The 15909-nt window shown below is 47.9% G+C and overlaps 1 protein-coding gene and 1 pseudogene across 1 annotated transcript; both read left to right on the top strand.

Moving 5' to 3' along the window:
* Window positions 1–1028: 1028 nt before the first annotated feature.
* Window positions 1029–2440, top strand: LOC125507256 (dehydration-responsive element-binding protein 1B-like). The gene has a single exon (XM_087521389.1). The coding sequence runs from the start codon at window positions 1631–1633 to the stop codon at window positions 2207–2209; it is 579 nt and encodes a 192-aa protein (XP_087377515.1). The 5' UTR covers window positions 1029–1630; the 3' UTR covers window positions 2210–2440.
* Window positions 2441–7286: 4846 nt separating this feature from the next.
* LOC147972316 (dehydration-responsive element-binding protein 1B-like) lies at window positions 7287–8431 on the top strand (annotated as a pseudogene).
* Window positions 8432–15909: the final 7478 nt, after the last annotated feature.

The raw sequence follows: 15909 nt of genomic DNA, 5'->3' as shown, positions 1-15909 counted from the left end.
CCGGTGCTTCCCGATCACGTGTGCCTGCTTTCGCGGTCCTTGTACGGACTCAAGCAGGCTCCGCGTGCCTGGTACCAGCGCATCGCGGCGTTTCTCCACCAGCTTGGGTTCAGCTCTACCCGCTCGGACGCCTCGCTCTTCGTCTATCATTAGGGCTCTGACACGGCCTACTTGCTGCTCTATGTCGACGACATCATCTTGACGGCATGTACGGCTGGTCTCCTCAGTCAACTCAAGGCTCGTCTTCGTGCTGAGTTCGCCATCAAGGACTTGGGTTCTTTGCACTACTTCCTTGGTGTCGAGGTAGTGCACCGTCCGGATGGCTTCTTCCTTCATCAGCGAAAGTACGCTCATGAGCTCCTGGAGCGCGCCGGCATGCTTAACTGCAAGCCCGCCGCCACGCCTGTTGATACGAAGGCCAAGCTTTCTGCCACGGATGGTTATCCTGCTTCAGATGCTGCTTTCTACCGGTCTATCATTTGTGCTCTCCAGTACCTCACCCTGACTCGACCGAAGATCCAGTACGCCGTGCAGGAGATGTATCTTCATATGCATGCTCCTCGAGATGTTCACTGGGCTGCCGTCAAGCGGATTCTCTGCTATGTCTGTGGCACTATGGATCTTGGCGTCACGTTTCACGCCTGCGCCGACACCGACCTATGGGAGTGTATGATGATTTGCTAATTGATGAAATTGATTTCTTACCAATAAAAACATAAAAACCATTGGAGATGATTCAACTGTTGATGGTTATGGTATAGTCCACTTTTTTTTGGAGAAAGAAGGGTCTGTCTAGTAGCACATCTCATGACTCAATTAAACTAGAAAAAAAAAGATAGAAGAAAACAATCACGAATTTTAGCGTAATTAATGCCATAGGACTTAGATGTGCAATGCTTAGAGCACATCTAGATGTGCTCTAGCAAACTCGACAAAAAGAAGAAAACAACAACGCATCCTTGATTTGTTAGTCTATCTAGAATCAGTTCCCGTGGCTCACACGCCTGGAAGGCCACCGCAAATCCCTCCGATATACAAGTACGATATGCAAAAAGGTTGTTCTCGCACGATTACAACTTTTGATTGGAGAAAAATGATGTGTTCCCGAAAAGAAAAGTAGGGAACAAAGATATAGTGTGCTCATCCATGGATTACGGCGTCGAAACGTCTAGAAGGGCACCACAGCCTTCAAACCCTTCCGAGATGAACAATCTTGGGGTGAACAAACAGACACCGGAGCATCTCATGGCAAACCAGAAAAAAAATGTAACAAAAGTAGCACCGTGGTCGTACGTCCAAGCAAGAGCTACAGGCTACAGCTAGCTACCTCGATGAAGCAACGTAACGGATCAGATTGATCGCAAACTGGACATGTAATAAAACGCGCGCCATGAAACCAGTCTGTCGAGAGAGAGTCCATTTCCACCCGAGCGTCCACGTCGTGGCGGGTATCCAACCCGTTGCCAGTAGCCCCTAACAACTCTTCTCCTGCATACTATATACTCACCTGCTTGATTCCCCGCTTCTAGTTCTCATCGGAGCTGCAATCCATCGACCCTCAGCACAACGGCTTAACGCGCGCCACCCCCCGCGCTACGCTGCACACTCCGGTGCTATACGGTCTCCACAGATGGACGCCGACGCTGCCTCCCCGTCGGACCAGCACAGGACGGTGTGGACGGAGCCGCCCAAGAGGCCGGCGGGGCGGATCAAGTACAAGGAGACGCGCCACCCGCTGTACCGCGGCGTGCGGCGTCGGGGGCGGCACGTGCGGTGGGTGTGCGAGGTGCGCGTGCGCGGCACCAAGGAGACAAGGCTCTGGCTCGGCACCTTCCGCACCGCCGAGATGGCGGCGCGAGCGCACGACTCCGCCTCGCTTGCTCTCTCCGGAAGCGCCGCCTGCCTCAACTTCGCCGACTCCGCCTGGCGGATGCTGCCCGTCCTCGCCGCTGGGTCTTCCAGCTTCAGCAGCGCGCGGGAGATCAAGGACGCCGTCGCCGTCGCTGTCGTAGCGTTCCAGCGGCAGCGCTCCATCGCGTCGAAGGACGTCCAAGGCTCGCCGACGCCGAGCGAGCTGTCCACGTCCAGCGATTTGCTGGACGAGCACTGGTTTGGCGGCACGGATGCCGGATCGTACTACTCGCCGGGCATGTTCATGGAGCCGCCGGAGCGGCCTGAAAACCGCGAGCTCGGTGCCGGCGACGTGTAAAGTTTATAGTTGGTTCTGTACTTCTGTCCCACCAAATATGGGAAGAAACAGAGGGGAATATTTTCCCTCATATGGTCCATGTGTGTTCGTTCATATTGAAAGCCTCCGGTTTCTACTTTGAGAAAGGGCATATTTGCACTTGCGTGTTCTGTGAATAAAGAATACAGTAGTACTTCAGTTATTGTGGACCTGAAGCACTCACGATCTTATATAAGGTACTGCTACTATATTTTATGTTAGTGTAGAAACAAGAAAAAAAACATTAAAATATAAGACCGTATTTTATGGCAATTCGACTTTGTCTTATAGGAGAACCGAAAAAAAATGTATTTTGGTAGGGAGGGATCGAGAGTGCACATTAGGGAAGTGACCACAATGGAGTTAGTAGACGGCTTTGAAAGAGAAATTCAACTGCATGTACTATTCGTGGAGGTGTGGTGACGAGAAATATCTGAACATCAGGGCAGGGATAACCGTTTAACAACTAACAAATTGCATTAATTAGCTGATGTAGTTAACGTCAATCCAGATGATGTGTTGGATTCACTTTGGGTCATGGGGCCGGCTGGCTAAGTTATTGGAAACTTAACCTCTTCCAGATCCCCTTTATTTGCATTATTCTCAAAAACACAGAGTTTCTGCACTCAGGTGCGTATGCACCTACATGACCCGTGAAATAAGAAGTAAAAAATAGAGAAAATATACAAACAATTCTGATTTCTTTGTGATAAACAAATTGAATATTTTTACCAACATGCAAAGTTTTGTACTGAATGTTTCCATGAAAGTCTGAGAAAAATGATGTTCCAAAAGGACAATATTTAGAGCACATTGAAACTTTGCATGTTGCTAAAACATTCAGTACTGTTTGTAAAAAAAATCAGATTTGTTGAAAACTATTTATATTTTTTCAGAATTTGGTGTTCATCATGGCATGGTTGCATATGCACCCACTACTAGAACATCACTTCAGAAATGTCATGTCATATTGAATAGTATTACATATTCGAAACAATATTTTATTGTACACATAAAAAAACAAAAGATTCTGCTAAGAGGTTGGAGTGGATGAATTTGTTATAATATGTATGAGAAAGTAATTCCAAATATATTTTTCTATGAATTTCACTCCTACAAATAAAAGAACGCAGGTAGAAAGACACACTCACAATTCCTTGGAGCGCTAAGCGAGTTATAGCTTTCACTCATTTTCATTAGGGGCCCATAAGGAAGTTATAACGTCCATCTCTTATCGCAAAAAAAAAAACGTCCATCACACAATGAGACAGTCGCGTGCTGCTTTTTTTTTTGGAGCAAACTAAGCTCCAAAATGTCCCCGAAGATGCAGGAAGAAGATATCCCATATACAAGAGGTACCAACTTCATGCATTCCTTCCACGCAGCGGAGGGGGCATTATTATAACACCCCGTTTGTCTTGCAATAATTAAATTCGACTCATTCAGTTGAATTCCAAAGCCAATTCCGTTTAATTTTGAGTTTTCTATATAATTATATGAATTATAATGTTTATGTTTGGATGTCAGATGCAAATGAAGGTCACTACTATATGGAATTTAGCTTTTTAGAATTTCAACCTCGTGTTCACACATCAAATTTACTAGGAACGAATTAAATTAGCCCAACATTAACCACATAAAGAGCATCCACTTTGAGTTTATTAGCAGACCAATCCATACAAGTATGTGTAATGTAGGCTTCCATAAAACTTTGACATGTAAAATTTGAACCATGTGTTCACAGGTAAATTTCCATTTTTTTCCTTTTGGAATTTTTATAGACAATGACATTGTGATGAACAAATTTGAGCTTATTGGCAGATCACTTCATGCAAGTGAGTCTCATGTAGCTGTAAAGATGCCCTCGTAAATCTATGGTATTTATTTTCTCTGTAAAGAAATATAAAAGCGTTTAGATTTTTTTTGCGGGGTATAAAAGTGTTTAGATTACAAGAGTAGTGATCTGAATGCTCTTATAGTTTTTTACGGAGGGAGTACTATTTTTATCTCATGTTCACACTTTTTTTTGAAATTACAGTAAATTTTTATTCAAGCAAAAAAGAAAGTAAAACGGCAGGCCAACAGACACCACTAACGACAACGCTGCAGTACGTATACTTACGAAATGGTTCTAAAAATAGGCGCTATTCGTTCACGAGCGGTGACTATATCGGGGATCTGGCAGCTTAATCCACTCCACTGGCTGGTCTAGACGTACGCTACGCTAATTAATCCAGAAGATGTGGTACGGAAGCCATCTACTAGTCACTAGTCGGCCGATTGAGGCCAAGTTGGGGCCCTCGATCAGAGATCTTTTCACTGCTTCACGTCGTGATCACGAGCTGTCGCTTCCCCTCCGTCCTCTAAATCCTATGGCCAACTGGCACGATGCCAAGATGTGATGCGTTTGTCCTCACTTGGTTAGATATGTGGCTCCATCCACTAAAAAGAAGAAAGATATGTGGCTCCATTATGCTAGTTATTCTTCGGATGACTTGTAGCAAGGACGGGTAAAACGTACTACAAGGACGTACAACAGGTGAGGCAGCCAGCAAAGTGATTTGGACACCCCCCCCCCCCCCCCCCCCCCGCGTCGTCTCCACCGAGGCGACTCGGGGGAAACCCTAAATCGCCGCCGCCGCACCCCTCCTTCCCCCCTCCCCTCCCCCTCCGCCGCCGCCGCCAGACGTGTGCGCCGGCGTGCGCTCGACACCGATGAAGGTGGCGGCGGGGGATCCGGCGGCTCCACGTAGCGTGGAGGGCTCGGCATCCGGGGCGGCGGCCCCGGGCGGAGAGCGCCGGGTGGCCCGGGCGGCGGGCCACCCTGGCCGGAGCTGGTGAGGCGCCTCCCTCGGTCTCGCGGGGGATGAGGAGGTGTCGGTCCACGGTCGCTCGTGTGCGGCCTCCCCTGCGCGGTTGCCGTCGCCAGATGCATCTCATCCTCTCCGCCCCGATCTGCTCCTCCATCGCCGGATCCGGGTCCTCCCGGGCGTCGGCAGCGCGGATCTCGTCGAGGGGGTTGGTTCCGGGGGGAAACCCCTGGCCGGCGCAGCCACATCGCAGGCGACGCCCTGGGCGCCGTACCCCTCCCTGGAGACTGTGGTGAGGATCCTTCCCCCCTCCTTCCGTTCCCTGCTAGGTGAAAGTCTAGGTCCCCTGATTCGGACGGCGACGACACATCCGTGTCGTGTTTCTTCTTGGAGGCGCAGTCCGGGGATCGCAGGGGCGGCGAGAGAGTCGGGTTGTGGGTGTGATGGTGGAGGGTGGCAGCTTGGCTCGGCGCTTCACTGCCTTTTCTTCGGTGGCTCATCGTTGTTGCCCTTGTTGCTGCGTCTGTGGCCGACAGCTCTAGCCCTTTGGTGTGGTTTAACCGCGGACGACGACGGTGCTCGGAATGGTGTGCTCTGAGCTAGCATGTCTACTCCTAGTTCTTTCTTCATGTGCAGCTTGGGCGTCTTCCTCTGGGTTCTAGGGTGAATCGAGCTGCCGCCTGCCGGTGCGGCATCCTTCGAGCCAGGATGGGAGGGCAGGTGCCCTTTGCAGTGACAGTTCTAGAGGAGTGTCAGTGCTGTCTTCGAGTTTGGCTACGATCACGACGCTTCCGCGGTGGTGCATCCTCTCAAGTCCGTAGCTTGTCCGGTTGGTGTAGGTCGTCCTGTAGGGTGTTGGCGGCAGCATGGCGTGTTCTTGCTATCGCTGCTGCCTTTGAGTCTGTTTCGCTTTGCTCCTTGTATCAGCCGCTTGGTTCTCTTTTTGCTTTCCTTGTTAGTTGGTGTTCTTGTAATCCTGGCCGGTTGATGGCTTTGTTAATTCAAAGCCGGGCTTTTCTTGAGCCTTCGTTCTAATAAAAAACGTACTACAAGCGAACAAAAGTGATCCCTATGGCACATAATGGCAACACCACATGACATCAAATCATCCGGCCGTGTCTGTTTTGGGATAAACAAACACAAAGCGCGACCAAACGCATAGGAGTAAACGAACGAACGTCCATTTTTCGTTCTCTTTCGATTCATTCCCGACCCAACTTTGAGTTGCGTCGTGTTAGTGTCGAAACAGACACGCACGGACGGGCGCGACGCGTGCCCATGTCTTTCCCTGACCCTTCCGTTGGGGACACAGGCGCCCCCTTTTCTCTCCATCCTCCCAGCCACCCCCAAACCCCCGAACCCTACCCGCGAATGCCACCGCCATTTTCTCGGCTTTTCCCCTGCACGACGCACCCCCTCCTCCTCCCGCCCCACCCCCACCCCCCACCCCCCCGCCGTTGTCTCGGCCGCGTCGTTGTCCAGCCTGGCCGCCGGATTGTGTGCATCTGGCCACCTCATTTGTGCGCATCCAGCCACATCCTGCCGCCGGTGGGCTATGCCTAGCCATGGATAGGCCGGGCACCGGACCGCACAGCCCTAGCAACAACTCTGGGCCGCATGCACACATGGACTCCGCTTCTAGCCGCTCGGATCTACCCCGCCAGAATGGCCGACAAACATACGCCCGGCCGTCGTCCGGGGTCGGCGCTGCCCTAGCGTCTGGTCGGCTCACCGTTGCCGCTCATAAAGTGCGACAACTGCCCGCGTCAAGTCGTTCTCCGCGTTTCTACCACGCTGAAACATCAGGGGTGGGTGTTCATCAAGTGCAAAAAAAAGGTATATGCTTGTTTTTCTTCGGTTGTGCTTCTGGATTGGGCGTAATTTTAATAGCTCTTGGCTCATATGTAAATTTATGTGTAGGATAGATGCAAGTTTGGGTATTGGGAAGAAGAAATACATCGATCTATGGGAAGCAACGTCCATTTCTTTAGAATCAAAGAACAAAGAGGTATAAAAGATTGAGAATCTGCAGGTCAACAATAAAGGCATCAAGAAGATATTAATCCAATTTATGAGAGCAGTTATGGCAGTTGGATTTCTTATAAAATATCTAATTATGGTTCTTGTTTTTTTGTCTTACTATTCTAGTCAAGATTTGATAAATGTACTACCATGTATCAAAATGTCGTTGATGAAATAAATTGTGTTGGCAAAAAAGTGCATACAGCCGGACAAGATGGGGCCGAAATGCAGCTGCGTGTTGGACACATGACCGACATATCCACAAATCTGAGTGGACACCGCCTTATTGCCATCCTTAAACAGACAAAATTCAGATTAAACGAACGTCGGTTGGGTCGTGTGTGTTGGAGTTGCCCTGAGCAGAAGGAAGGAGATAGATATCGAGGGTGTGACCCTACCGCTTCGTTCGTCTCCTTCCGTGGCGCACCGCTGCCACAACCCGAGCGCCCCGCCGGGTAACCACTAGACCATCTTCTCTATTTATTCTTCCCCGCCTCGGTTCTCTTCTTCTCATCCCAACTCCACCGCTCAAACCAACCTGCAACTCTCAACGCAGCGACTTTCCACTAGTTTTTGACGCTGCAACCGATGGACACCGCCGCCCCCGGCTCCCCGCGTGAGGGGCACAGGACGGTGTGCTCCGAGCCGCCCAAGAGGCCGGCAGGGCGGACCAAGTTCAAGGAGACGCGCCACCCGCTGTACCGCGGCGTGCGGCGGCGGGGCCGGCTCGGGCAGTGGGTGTGCGAGGTGCGCGTGCGCGGCGCGCAAGGGTACAGGCTCTGGCTCGGCACCTTCACCACCGCCGAGATGGCAGCGCGCGCGCACGACTCCGCCGTCCTCGCGCTCCTCGACCGCGCCGCCTGCCTCAACTTCGCCGACTCCGCCTGGCGGATGCTGCCCGTCCTCGCGGCTGGCTCGTCCCGCTTCAGCAGCGCGCGGGAGATCAAGGACGCCGTCGCCGTCGCCGTCGTGGAGTTCCAGCGGCAGCGGCCCGTCCTGTCCACGCCAGAGACGCACGACGGCGAAAAGGACGTCCAAGGCTCACCGACGCCGAGCGAGCTGTCCACGTCCAGCGACTTATTGGACGAGCACTGGTTTGGCGGCATGAACGCCTGCTCGTACTATGCGAGCTTGGCGCAGGGGATGCTCATGGAGCCGCCGGCCGCCAGAGCGCGGAGCGAGGATGCGGCGAATACAGCGGCGTCCAGACGCCGCTTTGGAACACTTATCCGACTAATTAAGCCATGTACACTTTTAGAAACTACTCCTAGACTACTAGTGGTTGTGTTCGTCCAAATATGGGAAGATACAGAGTAAGCATCAGGAGCAATTTTTCTTCCCGTATTTGAGAGCTTCCGGTTTCTATTTGCAGGGATGAAGGACTGAATTTGTCTATAAACTATAAAGACCAAAGAAAAATGACCATATCTGGTAGCCTAGTACTCACAGGTGCACTGAATCTCCATGGACCGGAATCAAAATATCTTATGGCAACATGGAGAAGAAAACGACAAATGAAAAGGATGTCGCTGTTGAGTGCTACAACTTGACAAAAATAATGGTTGTTGGACAGATTATATGCCAAAGCATATGATTCATCCTGGGTGTGAGTTTAAAATATCTCGAGTGTTAGAGTTGTGTCGACTATGGTACTCCCTCCGTCCTTGAAATAGAGGCGGAGGACGAAAAGAATTAAAGGTGTGGCGAACTTTTAAGAATTTTTCTTTATGCAAAACCATAATACGACGTGAAGGACACTTTCATGAGTGCTTGGGTTTGAGCTAGTGTCAATACCAAGTACTTCAAAATATCTTGTTAAATAGACAGTTCACGTTTCAAATTGTCACTAAAATTACTACAATTGCATATTATAAGTTGTTCAAAAATGTCAATAAAATCCAGAGAAAATTACCTCTCCCCTTTTCCTTTCGCTTTGCTAATCCCTTGTCCTTCCTATTCATACTGTTGGCGTAGATGATGCCGCACCGTGGTGCCGACCGTGAAGGACGCGACGTTGGCTAGGAGCAGCCTGCACTATGCCTTGCCACCGCTCTATGTGCCCTGCACGGCACCGGCCAGCCACCTGCTTGCTCGACGGCCACAACCACGGTCATCCGCCTCATCCTGGCTGGCCAGCCGCGGCCGCCGTTCTAGGTAGCGAGCTGCGCTGTGTTGATTGTGGTGTGCGTCTCAGTATGGGGGATTTTTTTTTTACTTTTTTTTAGGTAACGGTATGGTTTTTTAGCAAAGGAAATAGTATGGCTGTATAGGGGAGCTGGGCGTGTACTGCAGTGTGGGGGTCCTGTACAAGCGCGTTGGTTGGTGCTGGCTCGATGGCGACTTGGCCCAACTGCGTCTGCCGTGCGTTGGACTTGGGAAATGACAACCAGCATCGTGACCCAATGTTCTAGTGATTTTTCCAGCGATGAATGTGATTATGCCTAGTAGCGTATGTATACAAGAAAATTTGTACCGATTCAAGGTATGGCGGCCTCCAGCCCTTGCCCAGTGGGGTCCTCCGCCAGTGCTTGAAAAAGTGCACTTCCAACTTTCTTGGAAAGTTAATTTTTTTTATGTTTGACTGTATTTATACTATAATACACCAATATTTATGCCGTCAAATTAGTAGCATTCGATTCATGACATAATATATTTTCATCATATACTTATTTGGTTTCACAAATATTGATATATTTTTGCACAAACTCGGTCAAACTTTCAAATAGTTTGACTCTCCAACAAAGTTGGAAGTACACTCTTTCAAGAACGGAGGGAGTATGCAAATTAGATTACAGTTGGACTTTTGTAGTATTGTGTTTATATAGGATATGGAGTCCTGTCCTAATAGAACAGTTGTATCCTAGGCGTCTTGTATATAGGGGGGTAGACACATGATGTAACCTATGCCAACATTTTTTTTTTGTGAATAGAGAGCTCTTATTACTCAATCACGGAGTTCTTACAATCATCAACCACCAACTCAAGGACCTTAGGAGGACCTGAACCGATCCAAGTCATAGTTCTACCTTCTAACCTAGCAAAAGTAGCAAGACTGTCACTAATTTATTTTGACTGCGAATAACATGAGTAATACAAGTTTCTCGAAGACTTCTCGAATGCCTAATTTCCTTCACCAGTGAAGCATAAACTGATCTATTTTATCTCCAGCTTCTGAATCATTGCGACCACCATTAGCGAGTCCATCTCGATGGCTATAGGACGATCACTTCTTTGGATAGCTAGGGAAATCCCTTCCATACATGCACAGAGCTCCGCCTCCAAAGCATCCCGGCAAGCGAACAATTGCCTGCAGGCTGAAACAATAACAGAACCGGCCTCATCGCGCAAGATCATACCCGCGCCGGCTGATCCATTTTGTCCAAATGAGCCATCAGTGTTCAACATAACCCATCCATGCACAGGTGGCCTTGACTCCATAGTACTGTCCATAATAGCAATACGTACTGTAATTGTTTCATATGATATGAATGATTTCCCTTTGCAAGGATCTGCATGCTTATTCAGCTTAGTCCCAATCAGCGAGTCGAGGTAACTCTAGAGAAACCTGCAAGAAGCATCAACAAGAGGCGCTGATTTCTGGTGAAATAATAGCACACGAACGCAAAGAAAGCCTGCGGTATGTGCCGACGTCCAGGGCGATCGGGTGCGGTATTATAGCGGTGTCATGGGGAGGAGCGCCCATAGTCAATCCCCGGGGATATAGTTATATCGGTGAACCTCGTTAACAAATCTCGGTGTCGTGTTTGTGTGATTGCTTGGTCCTCGGATGATCGACGGTATGCCTCGAATTTATTCTAACAAGTGGTATCATGAGCTAGGTTATCTTGAGGTCGTGGAAGGTTAATCTTAGGCTAGTCATAGTGAGGAGTAACTTAGACTAGTGTCATGCATATGACACTAGTCTTTTTTACTACCTTCATAGTGCAAAGTAATATACAAGTAGTATCATAGATGATAGCATTTATTACATTATAGACTCATTTTGCTTTGGGTTGTGTTATGTTACAGTAACATACTATGTTACTCCAAACACTGTTGGAAATATGCCCTAGAGGCAATAATAAATTGGTTATTATTATATTTCCTTGTTCATGATAATCGTTTATTATCCATGCTAGAATTGTATTGATAGGAAACTCAGATACATGTGTGGATACATAGACAACACCATGTCCCTAGTAAGCCTCTAGTTGACTAGCTCGTTGATCAATAGATGGTTGCGTTTTCCTGACCATGGACATTGGATGTCGTTGATAACGGGATCACATCATTAGGAGAATGATGTGATGGACAAGACCCAATCCTAAGCCTAGCACAAAGATCGTGTAGTTCGTATGCTAAAGCTTTTCTAAATGTCAAGTATCATTTCCTTAGACCATGAGATTGTGCAACTCCCGGATACCGTAGGAATACTTTGGGTGTGCCAAACGTCACAACGTAACTGGGTGGCTATAAAGGTACACTACAGGTATCTCCGAAAGTGTCTGTTGGGTTGGCACGAATCGAGACTGGGATTTGTCACTCCGTGTAAACGGAGAGGTATCTCTGGGCCCACTCGGTAGGACATCATCATAATGTGCACAATGTGACCAAGGAGTTGATCACGGGATGATGTGTTACGGAACGAGTAAAGAGACTTGCCGGTAACGAGATTGAACAAGGTATCGGGATACCGACGATCGAATCTCGGGCAATTATCGTACCACTAGACAAAGGGAATTGTATACGGGATTGATCGAATCCTCGACATCGTGGTTCATCCGATGAGATCATCGTGGAACATGTGGGAACCAACATGGGTATCTAGATCTTATTAACCGGAGAACGTCTCGGTCATGTCTGCATGGTTCCCGAACCCGTAGGGTCTACACACTTAAGGTTCGATGATGCTAGGGTTATAAGGAATAGATATATGTGGTTACCGAATGTTGTTCGGAGTACCGGATGATATCCCGGACGTCACGAGGAGTTCCGGAATGGTCCGTAGGTAAATATTTATATATGGGAAGTCCTGTTTTGGTCACCGGAAAGGTTTCGGGTTTTATCGGTAACGTACCGGGACCACCGGGAGGGTCCCGGGGGTCCACCAAGTGGGGCCACAAGCCCCGGAGGGCTGCATGGGCCAAGTGTGGGAGGGGACCAGCCCCAGGTGGGCTGGTGCGCCCCCCCACAAGGGCCCAAGGCGCCTAAGGGGAGGAGGGGGGCAAACCCTAAGGGCAGATGGGCCTTAGGGCCCATGCCTGGTGCGCCTCCCTCTCCCCCTCCCCTGGCCGCCCCACCAGATGGGATCTGGGCTGGCCGCCGCCCCTAGGGTGGAACCCTAGGTGGGGGCGCAGCCCCCTCCCTCTCCCCTATATATAGTTGAGGTCTTTGGGGCTGCCAACACATGAGTTTCTGACCTCTCCCTGGCACAGCCCTACCTCTCTTTCTCCTCATATCTCGCGGTGCTTGGCGAAGCCCTGCTGGATCACCATGCTCCTCCACCACCACCACGCCGTTGTGCTGCTGCTGGATGGAGTCTTCCTCAACCTCTCCCTCTCTCCTTGCTGGATCAAGGCATGGGAGACGTCACCGGGCTGTACGTGTGTTGAACGCGGAGGTACCGTCCGTTCAGCACTAGGATCTCCGGTGATTTGGATCATGACGAGTACGACTCCTTCAACCCCGTTCTCTTGAACGCTTCCTCTTAGCGATCTACAAGGGTATGTAGATGCACTCTCCTTCCCCTCGTTGCTGGTTTCTCCATAGATAGATCTTGGTGACACGTAGGAAAATTTTGAATTTCTGCTACGTTACCCAACAGTGGCATCATGAGCTAGGTCTATGCGTACTTTCTATGCACGAGTAGAACACAAAGTAGTTGTGGGCGTTGATTTTGTTCAATATGCTTACCGTTACTAGTCCAATCTTGATTCGGCGGCATTATGGGATGAAGCGGCCTGGACCGACCTTACACGTACTCTTATGTGAGACTGGTTCCACCGACTGACATGCACTAGTTGCATAAGGTGGCTAGCGGGTGTCTGTCTCTCCCACTTTAGTCGGATCGGATTCGATGAAAAGGGTCCTTATGAAGGGTAAATAGCAATTGGCATATCACGTTGTGGTTTTTGCGTAGGTAAGAAACGTTCTTGCTAGAAACCCATAGCAGCCACGTAAACATGCAAACAACAATTAGAGGACGTCTAACTTGTTTTTGCAGGGTATGCTATGTGAGGTGATATGGCCAATAAGAATGTGATGAATGATATGTGATGTATGAGATTGATCATGTTCTTGTAATAGGAATCACGACTTGCATGTCGATGAGTATGACAACCGGCAGGAGCCATATGAGTTGTCTTAATTTATTTATGACCTGCGTGTCAACATAAATGTCATGTAATTGCTTTACTTTATTGCTAACCGTTAGCTGTAGTAGTAGAAGTAATAGTTGGCGAGACAACTTCATGAAGACACGATGATGGAGATCATGGTGTCATGCCGGTGACGATGATGATCATGGAGCCCCGAAGATGGAGATCAAAAGGAGCAAAGTGATGATGGCCATATCATGTCACTATTTGATTGCATGTGATGTTTATCATGTTTTTACATCTTATTTGCTTAGAATGACGGTAGTAAATAAGATGATCCCTCATTAAAATTTCAAGAAAGGGTTTCCCCTAACTGTGCACCATTGCGAAAGTTCGTCGTTTCGAAGCACCATGTGATGATCGGGCGTGATAGATTCTAACGTTCAAATACAACGGGTGTTGATGAGCCTAGCATGTACAGACATGGCCTCGGGACACATGCGAAACACTTAGGTTGACTTGACGAGCCTAGCATGTACAGACATGGCCTCGGAACACGGAAGACCGAAAGGTCGAATATGAGTCGTATAGAAGATACGATCAACATGAAGATGTTCACCGATGTTGACTAGTCCGTCTCACGTGATGATCGGACACGGCCTAGTTGACTTGGATCATGTAATCACTTAGATGACTAGAGGGATGTCTATCTGAGTGGGAGTTCATAAGATGAACTTAATTATCCTGAACATAGTCAAAAGGTCTTCACAAATTATGTCGTAGCTCGCGCTTCAGTTCTACTGCTTAGATATGTTCCTAGAGAAAATTTAGTTGAAAGATGATAGTAGCAATTATGCGGACTAGGTCCATAAACTGAGGATTGTCCTCATTGCTTCATAGAAGGCTTATGTCCTTAATGCACCGCTCAGTGTGCTGAGCCTCGAATGTCGTCTGTGGATGTTGCGAACATCTGACATACACATTTTGATAACTACGTGATAGTTCAGTTAAACGGTTTATAGTTGAGGTACCGAAGACATTTTGAAACGTCGTGAAACATATGAGATGTTTCGAGGGCTGAAATTGGGATTTCAGGCTCGTGCCCACATCAAGAGGTATAAGACCTCTGACGATTTTCTTAGCCTGCAAACTAAGGGAGAAAGGCTCAATTGTTGAGCTTGTGCTCAGATTGTCTAAGTACAACAATCATTTGAATCGAGTGGGAGTTGATCTTCTAGATGAGATAGTGATGTTTCTCCGAACTCATTACCACCAAGCTGCTAGAGCTTCGTGATGAACTATAATATATCAGGGACATATATGATGATCCTTGAGATATTCGCGATGTTTGACACCACAAAAGAAGAAATCAAGAAGGAGCATCAATTGTTGATGGTTGGTGAAACCACTAGTTTCAAGAAGGGCAAGGGCAAAAAGGGATACTTCATGAAACGGCAAATCAGCTGCTGCTCTAGTGAAGAAACCCAAGGTTGAACCCAAACCCGAGACTAAGTGCTTCTGTAATAAGGGGAACAGCCACTGGAGCAGAATTACCCTAGATACTTGGTAGATGAGAAGGCTGGCAAAGTCGATAGAAGTATATTGGATATACATTGTGTTAATGTGTACTTTACTATTACTCCTAGTAGCACCATGGTATTAGATACCGGTTCGGTTGCTAAATGTTAGTAAACTCGAAAATAAAAAGCTGCGAGGTAAACGGAGACTAGCTAAAGGTGAGCTGGCGATATGTGTTGGAAGTTTTTCCCAAGCTTGATGTGATCAAGCATCGCACGCTCCCTCTACCGTCGAGATTGGTGCTTGCGTTGAGCATAGACATGATTGGATTATGTCTGTCACAATACGGTTATTCATTCAAGGAGAATAATGGTTAGTCTGTTTATTTGAATAATGCCTTCAATGGTCTTGCACCTAAAATGAATGGTTTATTGAATCTCGATCGTAGTGATACACATGTTCATGCCAAAAAGATATAAGATAGTAATGATAGTACCACCTAATTTTGGCACTGCCACGTAAGTCATATCGGTATAAAATGCATGAAGAAGCTCCATATTGATGGATCTTTGGGCTCACTCGTTTTGAAAAGTTTGAGACATGCGAACCATGTCTATTAGTGTATATGCATGAAGAAACTCCATGCAAATGGACCATTTGGACTCACTTGATTTTGAATCACCTGAGACATGCAAATCATACCACATGGGCAAGATGACTGAAAGCCTCGTTTTCAGTAAAATGGAACTAGAAAGCAACTTGTTGGAAGTAATACATTTTGATGTGTGCAGTCCAATGAGTGCTGAGGCGTGTAGTGGATATCGTTATGTTCTTACTTCACAAATGATTTGAGTAGATGTTGAGTATATTTACTTGATGAATCACGAGTCTGAATTATTGAAAGATTCAAGTAATTTCAAGGTGAAGTTGAAAGATCGTCGTGACAAGAGGATAAAATATCTATGATATGATCATAGAGATGAATATCTGAATTATGAGTTTGGCACAGAATTAA

The sequence above is a fragment of the Triticum urartu genome, chromosome 5A (genome assembly GCF_056163025.1).
Source record: "Triticum urartu cultivar PI428250 chromosome 5A, HENAU_Tu73, whole genome shotgun sequence".
Taxonomy (NCBI): domain Eukaryota; kingdom Viridiplantae; phylum Streptophyta; class Magnoliopsida; order Poales; family Poaceae; genus Triticum; species Triticum urartu.
The sequence above is the reverse complement of the archived record's forward strand: the minus strand, read 5'-3'. Positions and strand labels throughout refer to the sequence as shown.